The 11,199-nt window shown below is 40.7% G+C and overlaps 1 protein-coding gene and 1 pseudogene across 1 annotated transcript; both read right to left on the reverse strand.

Moving 5' to 3' along the window:
• Positions 1–460: 460 nt before the first annotated feature.
• LOC131508498 (olfactory receptor 7A17-like) lies at positions 461–1,397 on the reverse strand (annotated as a pseudogene).
• An 8,448-nt stretch (positions 1,398–9,845) lies between these two features.
• LOC131508500 (olfactory receptor 7A10-like) lies at positions 9,846–10,825 on the reverse strand. Its single transcript, XM_058723529.1, has one exon. It carries the CDS (start codon positions 10,815–10,817, stop codon positions 9,858–9,860), a length of 960 nt encoding a protein of 319 aa, XP_058579512.1. The 5' UTR covers positions 10,818–10,825; the 3' UTR covers positions 9,846–9,857.
• Between the last annotated feature and the right edge of the window lie 374 nt (positions 10,826–11,199).

Below are 11,199 nucleotides of genomic sequence, written 5' to 3' on the forward strand. Positions count from 1 at the left end.
CTGTTCTGCAATGTGTTCAATTTTTAAAGTGGATTCACACAAACTTTAGTGATTGGTATATAGCCTTTGATATGTCAAGTAAATTTTCTTTGAAAGCAGAATTTTCTTTGAGGGCAGCTGCTCTCATCTGGCATGGGAAGCATTACACATTTATTCCTCTAGCTCTTCCTATAATATTATAAGTACTAAACCTCCTGTTTACGTATATTTGCTGCTGAAAACTCATGCACTGGATTCTATTTCCCACACTGACCTCCGAAAATATGAGAGATCAAAGTTTTAAATAAAATACAGAAGAAACAGTTACTTATCATGTATGAAAAATTAAAGAGGCTGAACCCTTGAGATAACATAAACTGCAGATTACCATTCTGTGAGCTTATTATCATGATTTAGGTCCTGTGGGGTTTTGAGCATTGTTACTCACGATCAAGCCTCTGTCTTCATACAAATAATACCCCTATGTAGAGAACGTTTCTTGGCTGAAGAGCTTTTTAAGGGCTTGCTTTATGTCTTTGTTTTTTAGACTATAGATAAAAGGGTTCAGCATGGGGGTGACCACTGTGTACATGACTGAGGCTATGGCACTGGCCCTGGAGTTTTGTGCAGCAGCAGAACTCAGGTACACCCCAAGGCCTGTGCCATAGAACAAGGAGACAACTGAAAGGTGAGACCCACATGTAGAAAATGCTTTGTACTTGCCTCCAGCTGATGAAATTCTGAAAATGGAGGTTACATTCTTAGAGTAAGAGAAGAGGATCCCTGTGAGTGGAACAATAGCTACAAGGCCAGTAGCAAAATACATCACCAAATCGTTGAGAAAAGTATCAGAACAAGCAAGATGGATTAGCTGATTCAGTTCACAGAAAAAATGAGGGATTTCCAACTCTTCACAAAAAGAGAGTCGCAAAACCATTAAGCTCTGTAACAATGAGTGCAGGGCAGTCATGATCCAGGATGCCAGAAGCAGGAGGCCACGGAGGCGGGGGTTCATGATGATCGTGTAGTGGAGGGGGTGACAGATGGCCACAAGCCGGTCATAGGCCATCAGTCAGGAGGAAGTTGTCCAGATCTCCGAAAAGCATGAAAAAGTACAACTGGGTGATGCATCCCGCATAGGTAATGACTTTGCTCTGTGTCTGGATGTTCAGTAGCATCTTAGGGACGGTGGTGGAGATGAAACGGATGTCTGCCAAAGAGAGATTGGAGAGAAAGAAGTACATGGGCATGCGGAGGTGGGAGCCCGTGATAATGGCCAGGAGGATGAGCAGGTTCCCAATGAACGTGACCAGATACATGGACGAAAACAGTCCAAAGAGGAGGGGCTGTAGTAATACATCTTCCGAGACACCCAGGAGGATAAATTCTGAAACACATGTTTGATTTTCTGATTCCATGTGGCTGATGAAACGGTGGAAAAGAGACAAAGAAATGCAGATTTAACCTCAAGCAGTTACCCTCTACAATTACCCTGGTAAAATGCTGAAGGTCCTGATGGGGAAGGTGAGGAGAAAGATTAATGGAATAAGTATAGGGCGGTACACAGGGGCCCTTCCTCAAGAGGACTTGGCCCCCTTTCATTCCAAAAGTTCTAGGTCTGTAAACCAGCTCTGGGAATTTATTGAGAGGTTGGGACTCACTGTTTTTGATTAAGGTTAGTTTTTGTTTACTTGACCTTGAACTTTTCTGCTTAAACAGATCAAGTGAGAATTTAGTAGACTTTCTACCTAATTTCTCTTCCAGGAGCACCATGGTCAACTAGTCACCACCAACCATTGGAGTAAGTCAGACTATTCCAGTCCACTACAGCAATCATTTCCACTTTGCCTTTGGTTGTTGATGCTGCTACTTGACCTCTGCCCTCCCAGGACCCAATTACTCCCACTTCATTTAAGTTTTCCAACGCGGTGGCTGAAGTTTCCACTGTAAGATCTAGCCTACAGAGAACAGCAATCCCAGAGCTCATCAAGGATATTGTGGCTCCCCTCACAATCCATTTCTCATAGTCATTGTGCAAGGTATGTCCTCTGGACTCTTCCAGCGCGGGTGAGTAGGTCTAACCCGATAAACCCATTCTAACATTCCAATCTCCCTAAGCCTCTAAATCCACAACTCTACATTAAACCAAGGCAGGTCTGGCATTTCCAACTCACTCACTGTGGGCTACCTGTGGTCCGGGTTCCACCAAACAAACTGTAAGTTCCCAGGCTGCAACATTAAACGCAGAATCTCTGCTTAGTGAGCCCATATCAGTACATTCAGCCCGTTCCAACTTTATGTTCTTTCCCACATTATCCCACACTCTGAATCTATCCCTTCCCACACATGTTCCCTGGATTTCTGTCTGTATAAATTAGAAAACTCAAGTCGTTCTTCTGGAGTGTAGAACACTTTCTCACAGATCACACTGCACCTTATCCTTAGGGGCCTGCCGGCAAATGAGTCTAGTTATGGATCTAGAAGCAAAGAGGAGTGTTAAGGGTGGGACATGAGGAGATTTGGCATTGTCTGGGGTGGCAACTGCCTGGTGGGGAGGCGTTTGTTTCCTCAGGCAAAGCAGAGTTAACCCCTCAGACTAAAGTGGAGAGGTGATACCACTGTGGGTATGGAGGCCACTGCCACTGGGGCGGCGGGTGACCCTATCACTAGGCATGGGGAGGTCAAACCCATTGGGGTAGAAAGGCAGCTTCCACTGGCAAAGAAGACTTAGGGATTCAATTCTCCAGCTTCATCAAGGCCTTCGTCAAGGGGCAGAGAGAGAGGGAGACACAGAATCCGAAGCAGGCTCCAGGCTCTGGGCTGTCAGCACAGAGCCCAATGTGGGGCTCAATCCCACAAAAGGTGAGATCATGACCTGAGCTCAAGTTGGATGCTTAATCGACTGAGCCACCCAGATGCCCCAAAACTCTGTACATTTAAAACCTTGACTGTGAAGCCTTCACTAATCTCCTCAGGAAAAGTCTACTATTTTAGGACCCACTTCACCAGAATTGGAATACCATATCAGAGATTGCATTTACTTATTTCTATGTTTCTTCCTCTGGTTAGACCAGGAGCACCTTGAGAGAAGAAACAATACCTTATTAATTTCTTTATTCCCAGAATATGTTAGTTCCTACCATGCAGTAATTTCTCAACAAATGTTTGTGGAAAGAACGAATGGTTGAGTGGCATTAAAAAGGGATACCACTAACAGGGAAAAGGAAAAACAGTGAAACAACAGAACAAACCATTGAGACAGGAAGGCCCCATGATGGATAGCCAACACCAGAGGAGACCGATGGGTGCAAAAAGATATTTTAGTGCATCCCACTTATTGACTTCCAAAATCTGGGACTTAAACGTGCCAGGATTTTGTATTAACAAACATTTCTTTACTTGTTATCCTTTTGTATAACATAAAGTTACTGCCAATAAAGAGAGTCTATGCATCATTATCATACTCCCCAGTACCTGTGAAAATGCTGTGGTTCCCCAAGATATTATCACAAAAAAAGTCTGAGCTCACTCATGAAGTTTCTTCCCACTGAGATTAATGAATTTGCCCCCAGAAAGGGCAGGGTGATGGAACCTCTCATGAGGTCTCTGGAAGACACAACTGTGTTTCCTCATCATCCGAAATTAGTAGAATTGACTTTAGAGGGCCTAGTGGAAGCATTTAAGAATTTCTGTGGCTTTAGGAGCTGAATTCCCAACAGTCCTGTTGATGAAGTATTCTTTTGTCTCTCTATACCTTGAGAGATTTTGTTCCCTGGAGCTAAAAGAGAAAACCACGGTGCAAACATGTGCTCATGTGCTGGATTTAATCCTGGGAGACATCTTTGGAGTTCTTATCTCTTTGGACTCTTTCCCCCCAGAAAAAGACCACCACTTTTTAGGTATGGCCGCTGTAATGCAGAGAAACCCACAATGCCTGCTCTAGCCTTGATTCTGGAGGGACACTATGATTATACCAGAATATCTTCTTTCTCCCATCTATTTTCTCTGGTGTTGTCCTCAATCATGACATTAAACAAATTCTCTTTCAAACTGCAGGCTGACACCCAAGCTAAAAGAACAGAGACATCGGAGATCACACATGAAAGAGAATGCAGTCATTACAAAAACAGTTCAGAATAATACTCAACAGAATATAACCCCAGCAAACACGAGATAATTCCTGGGGGGGGGGGGGGGGGCGGGGCGGAGAGTGGAGACTCTGATGATTCCTGTTACTACATCAAAATGTTGAATATGCTTCAATAATTTTTAAAAGTTTAAAATAATACAAAATATCTTCTCCAATCAAATGAAGGGAAACTAGACATCAGTATCAGAAGGAAAACTAGAAAATTGCCAAATACATGAAGGTTCAAAAACACACACTTAACCAACCAGTGAGTCCAAGAAGAAACAATGAGGGATATTATAAAACACTTTGAGAAAAACAAAAACAAGGGGCACCTGGGTGGCTCAGTAAGTTAAGTATCTGACTTTGGTTCAGGATATGATCTCACGGCTCATGAGTTCAAGCCTCATGCCGGACTCTGTGTGGACAGCTCAGAGCCTGGAGCCTGCTTTGGATTCTATGTCGTCCTCTCTCTCTGCTCCTCCCCACTCGTGTTTGTCTCTCTCTCTCTCAAAAATAAACATTAATTTTTAAAAAAAGAACAAAAACAAGAATACAACCTCCCAGAACTTATGAATTTGGCAAAAGCAATGATCAGAGGGTAAGCTTATAGCTATAAATGTCTACATCTAAAAAAAAAAAAAAAAAAAAGAAAGACTTCAAATCAATATCCTAATTTTACACCTTAAAGAAATAATTAATAATAATAATTAATAATAATAATAGCAAACTCAACTCCAAGCTACCTAAGGAAATAATAAAGATTCATGATAATAAAAATATAGACCAGTAAAACAAGAAAGAAAATCAATGAAAAGAAACGTTGGTTTGTTGAGAACATTGATAAAAATGACAGAAGTTAAGATAAACTGAAATGAAGGGAAGAGAGTAGACGTAAGTTACTGAAGTAAGAGACGAAAGTGTGGACATTAGTATGGACCATAAGAAAATGAACATAAGAGAATGTTATGAAACATTGTACACCAACAAATTAGATAATCTAGTTGAATGGATGCATTCCTAGAAATACACTAACAAAGTGGCTCAAGTAGAAATGAAAAATCTGAATAGATCTATAACAAATAAGGATATTAGAACAATAATAATAATTTTTTTTAAAAAAAAAACCTTTCCAGCAGAGGAAAGTCCAGGATCTGATGGCTTCATTGGTTAATCCTATCAAACCTTAATTTATACTGAACTTTCTCAAACTCTTCCAAAACATGTTTGATGATACCATGACCGCCCTGACACCTAACCGAAGAAAACAAGAAATGTAAATTACAGTCCAGTGTTCTTATGAGTGTAGCTGCAAAAATCTTCTACAAACTACTAGCGAATGGAATCCAGGAACATGTTAAAAGGATCCTACACTGTGACCAAGGGGAATTTTGACACCGATTTCTTAAATATGACACCAAAAGCACAAACAACAAAAGAAAAAGAAAAGAAAATGGGACCACATTGAACCCTTTAGTGTATCAGTAGACACTATGAAGAGAGCAGAAATACAACCCATAGGAGAGCACAGTATGTTTGCAAATTATACATTTGGTAAGAGTTGAATATCAGGAATATGTATCAAGTACAAAAACCCAACAACAGAAACAACAGCCCAATTTGAAAACGGACAAAAGACCTAAGTAGACATTTCCCCAAGGAGGACATACAAGGGGTCAAGAGGCACGTGTTCAACATCAACAGTCATTAGGGAACTACAACTCACAACCGTGAGATACCAAATCACACTCATAGGAAGGCTACTATTTTTCAAATGGAATATGAGAAATGTTTACAAGGATGTGGAGAAATTGGGAGCCTCATGCTTTGCTGATTGGGATGTAAAGTAGTTACGTGGGGAAAAGATCGGCAGTAGCCAACAGATGGTTACTACCCACATGGTCATCAAATGGTGAAGGAATAAACAAACGGTAGTCTATCTACACATGGGATGTTATCCAGCCATGAAAAGGAATAAGGTTGGGAGTGTGCTGAGTGCTTTCAATTGCACTGGAGAGGCTACAGAAAGACATGACAAAGAGAGCGGTTTTAGATCCTCAGATTATTTAGAATACAATAATCAGGACCTATACAGAACTGCATAAATCAAATCTCTGATCTCTCAAAGCTGTATCTCAGTATGGGAATGGAACAAAAACAAAGTCAGATCTCATATATGGATGTGCTACAAAATAAGCTGAATTCATAGCCTGCTAAATATCTTTTATAAAATTCAAGGCATCACTTGCAAAGAGGCAGTTGAGAACAATAATGAGTAGAAAGAATCTAGGATTTGGGTAAATTCAAATACTCTGATTTGTCCAACTACACAGAGGCTTCAGTTGGGCCCACACAGCACATCTTGACCTGTCTGATGAGCCACACGGTACCTTGTCTAAAAGCTTTGTAATCACTTCACCTAAAACACATTCACCTTGCAAGGGGATGCCTGCTGATTCTTGTCATGTCCATTCCTTTTCCTCTTCCCTGAACCAACATCTGACGTCGGATCTCAGGGCACCACAGAGATAAATGCAAAGTTTAGATAAGATTAAATTAAGGGGCACTTGGCTGGCTCAACGGGTTAAGTGTCCAGTTTAGGCTCAAGTCATGATCTCGTGGTTCATGAGTTTGAGCCCCCCATTGGGCTCTGTGCTGACAGCTCAGAGCCTGGAGCCTGCTTCAGATTCTGTGTCTCCCTGTCTCTCTGCCCCTCCCCTGCTCTCTCCCTCTCTCTCTCAAAAATAAATAAACATTTATATATATATGTGTGTATATATATATACATATATATACACACATATATATATGTACATGTGTATATATATATATATATATATATATACATATATATATATATATGATGGAAATTAAGGTATCCAAGTAGTTGTGAGATTTTTCTAATTTTTTAATAAAAATGTAATGAATGCACAACAGAATGAATTTTACTGATCATGCTTGATGGAATATGGAAAGGAATTTTTGAGCAAACCAAATATTTTGATGGAGTGATTATCAGAAACCCAGGTCCATATGGCAGCTTGAACAAATGAGCATATTTAAATATATTTTTATCGCTTAGTTGACTGAAGTGTAGATTCAGTGATGGCCTGTTCTAAAAGCAGTTCAGGGTCCTAAGTATGTTATTATACAGTATATATGTGTATGCATATAGGAAATAAAAACAAACAGATTTTGTGATAATAAAAATATAAACCAGTAAAACAAGAAAGAAAATCAATGAAATGAAAAGTTGGTTTGTTGAGAACAATAATAAAAATAACAGAAGTTAAGATAAACTGAAATGAAGTGAAGAGAGTAGACGTAAGTTACTGAAGTAAGAGATAAAAGTGTGGACATTAGTGTGGACCATAGAAAAATGAACATAAGAGAATGTTATGAAACATTGTACGCCAACAAATTAGATAATCTAGTTATCTAATCTATCTATCTATCTATATATATATATAGAGAGAGAGAGAGAGAGAGAACTATGTACCGCTATATAGAGCTATATATAACAAGGAAAGCAAGGTACAAGCCAACAGGAATGTGGCATTAGATCTCTCATGTTTGCACAATCACTCGCTACCCAAATATCACTCCAGATGGATTCAAAGGTCATTACATTCACCAAGAGATTGAGAAAAGAATTTGTGAGGAGTAGAGCAGCTGTGTAGTGGTTTTCCACGTATGATAGAGCTAAGATGGGAGCTGCTGAAGTTGAGATGAGTTCCTTCTGACCCCAGGAGACAGAATGTGGTCCGGAACTGCGAACACCATATGTGACTCACGTGGCCATCAGAGGCATTAATGTGATAAGCAGGACAGCCAGCTTATTCTTGCCAACACATTAAGCCACCGGGATCTTTGGAAAAGGCGATTGATCATGGTATTTGGATGCATAAAATAGAATTTTCAAAGACCTAACAATCTATGTAAATATAAAAATTCTAGTTCGGGGTGCCTGGGTGGCTCAGTCAGTTAAGCGGCAGACTCTTGATTTTGGCTCAGGTCATGATCTCATGGTTCATGGGCTCGAGCCCCAAGTCATGCTCTGCACTGGCAGTATGGAGCCTTCTCGGGATTCCCTCTCTCCATCTCTCTCTGCCCCTTCCCCACTCTAGGTTTCTCTGTCTCTCTCAAAATAAATAAATAAACTTAAAAGAAAAACAACTCTAGTTCCGAGGTGAGGAGGTTTGACATGAGTCACCCAAATGAAGAGTCACAATCTCTCACTTGATTGTCAGACCTGAGACTTTTCAGTGACCCAGGTCCCACCCCTGTTGAGGATGGACTTCTAAAACCGCCATGCATTATGATCAACATTTTCCTCCTAACCTTACCCAAAGGCAGTGACGTGAAGCAGCAGGTTCCTAATGTTTCATGAATGCCAGCTGTACGACACTGCCATTCTGCTCCTGCCTTAGTGACAGCACATTGTTCACTTCATGGTCATAGAGGGACTATTTATTCCATAGAAATTGGCTTCCACTTGTTTCTCATTCTTTCATTCTTTCCATTTTTCTTTATTCCCTTCTTCCATCACTCCTTTGTTTCTCCCTCCCTTCTGTGCCTTCTCTCTCTTTTTTTTCTTAGCAAGAGTTAACATTGACCAAAATGCTAGAATTCAAAAGACCTGTGGCCTTCTACCTGGAAAAGAGTGAACGGGGTAAAAAGGACAATACTAAGATCATTTTTTTTTTTGAAAACTGGATTCTGGCTCTAACACTAAAGCAAAATGCCACTGCAGCTTCCCAATCAAAGTGGTGGCATAAAGGTTGCGTGGTGAATGAAGGCGTTCACTTACTCTGTCTCACAAAGACCATGGCAAGTCCACAGATTTATTCCGTTATTCATACCCACTTTCCGAGATGCATATTTAGAAATGACAAAGTTGGCCACTGACAGAATACCCACCTTGCTTTTGTGATCTATAAATGAGGACTATTATGGCAAGAACTGACAAGGAATATATCCTGAGGATGGTCCAACCTATCAAAACATTAGTAGAAATCCAGTAATGCCTACCGAGGGGAATCACGTAGATCAGTGACAAAGTAATTGAAGAATCATGGGTTGTGATTTCTATTTTTATCCTCAATGAACTTCTATTTTCAGCTGTGTTGAAGAAAATTAGATCTTGCAGACTAAATATGAGTTGTTATAGAGTTAATTTCATGTTGATTCCAGTTCCAGATATGACCTTTTCCTAGAGTGGTTAACATAAACTTTCATACTTGGTATGACTTGGGTATAACAAATTTCCTTTTTCCTAAAGCAGATAATCTAAGGGGGTAGATGCCTTCCCCTGGCAGGAATAACAGCATACCCTCATTCCTTTGCCTTTTCCTGTCATTTAAGATGCACCCAATTTCCTTTATTAAATATTTTATGGCAGGGGTGCGTGGGTGGCTCAGTCAGTTAAGTGTCCAACTCTTGATTTGGTTCAGGTCAAGATCTTACAAATTGTGGCATTGAGCCCCACTTCAGGCTCTGTGCTGATAGGATAGACGTGGCTTGGGATATTCCTTCAACCCCTCTGTCCCTCCACACCCATTCCTGCTCTCTTTCTCAAAATAAATACATAAACACTAAAAATGACAGAAGAAATAGTTGCTCGTAATGTATGAAAAACTTCTATCAATCCAATACTGTAAAAAGATAGACTGCAGTTTGTCAATCTATGAACTGATACAAATATCATGATCTAGGTTTTCTAGGGTTTGGAGCCCTGTTACTCAAGTCTTTATCCTGAAACAAAGCATCTTATATGCTGAGAACGTCCCGCTGCTAAGGGCTTTCCCAGGGCTTGCTTGATGTCTCTGTTCCTCAGGCCATAGATGAAGGGGTTCAGCATGGGTGTCACCACTGTGTACATGACTGAGGCTATGGCACTTGCCCTGGAGTTTTGTGCAGCAGCAGAACTCAGATACACCCCAAGGCATGTGCCATAGAACAAAGAGACCACTAAGAGGTGAGACCCACACGTGGAAAATGCTTTATACTTGCCCCTCACTGATGAAATTCTCAAAATGGAAGTGACAATTCTAGAGTAAGAGGAAAGGATGCCAGTGAGTGGAACAACACCCAGAAGTCCACTTGTGAGATAGATCATCAGGTCATTGAGGAAGGTATCAGAGCAAGCAAGTTGGATCACCTGATTAAGTTCACAGAAAAAGTGAAAGATTTCCAGATCTGTGCAAAAAGAGAGTCGCAAAATCAGTAAGTCATGTAATAGAGAGTTAAAAATACTCAATACCCAGGATCCCAAGAGCAGGATGCCACAGAACTTGGGATTCATGATGACCATGTAGTGCAGTGGCTGACAGATGGCCACGAACCGGTCATAGGCCATCACGGTCAAGAGGAAGGTGTCTAATACTCCAAAAAGCATGAAAAAGTACATCTGGCTGAGACAACCTTTGTAGGAGATCGCTCTGCTCTGCGTCTGGATGTTCAGCAGCATCTTTGGGACGGTGGTGGAGGTGAAACAGATGTCTGAAAAGGACAGGTTGGAGAGGAAGAAGTACATGGGCGTGTGGAGGCGGGAGTCCGTGATAATGGCCAGGATCATGAGCAGGTTCCCAGTGAAGGTGACCAGGTACATGGACAGGAATGGCCAAAAGAGCAGTGACTGCAGCTCCCCCTCATCTGAGAGTCCCAAGAGGATAAATTCTGTAACACGGGTTTGATTTCTTCCTTCCATGTGTCTGCTGAAAACAGCTGGAACAGAGACAAGAGCATTGTAAAGGCACAGGCAGTGATCACAGAATCGAAAGAAATGCTGTGTTTTCAACATACTTCACCCATTAATTATTATACATTCCCTACCATTCTTGAATAGGTACCAGAAAATTTCAGAGAATCTGAATGTTCCATGTTTTCCATGAGTCTGAAACTGTTTGCAATTCTTGTTCTGAATCAAAACAATTATTCAAAGCAATGTTCTCCTCCATAAATTTCCTGAGGCCTTTTTTTTTGACCCAACAAAATTTACAAATTATATTGTGACAAGTGTTGTTGAAAGCATAGCAAAAAGTAGTGATGTGTGTTTTACCTTAACAAGACTGAGTGTAAGATGTGTGTGT

Source organism: Neofelis nebulosa, chromosome 4, assembly GCF_028018385.1.
Source record: "Neofelis nebulosa isolate mNeoNeb1 chromosome 4, mNeoNeb1.pri, whole genome shotgun sequence".
Classification (NCBI taxonomy): Eukaryota; Metazoa; Chordata; class Mammalia; order Carnivora; family Felidae; genus Neofelis; species Neofelis nebulosa.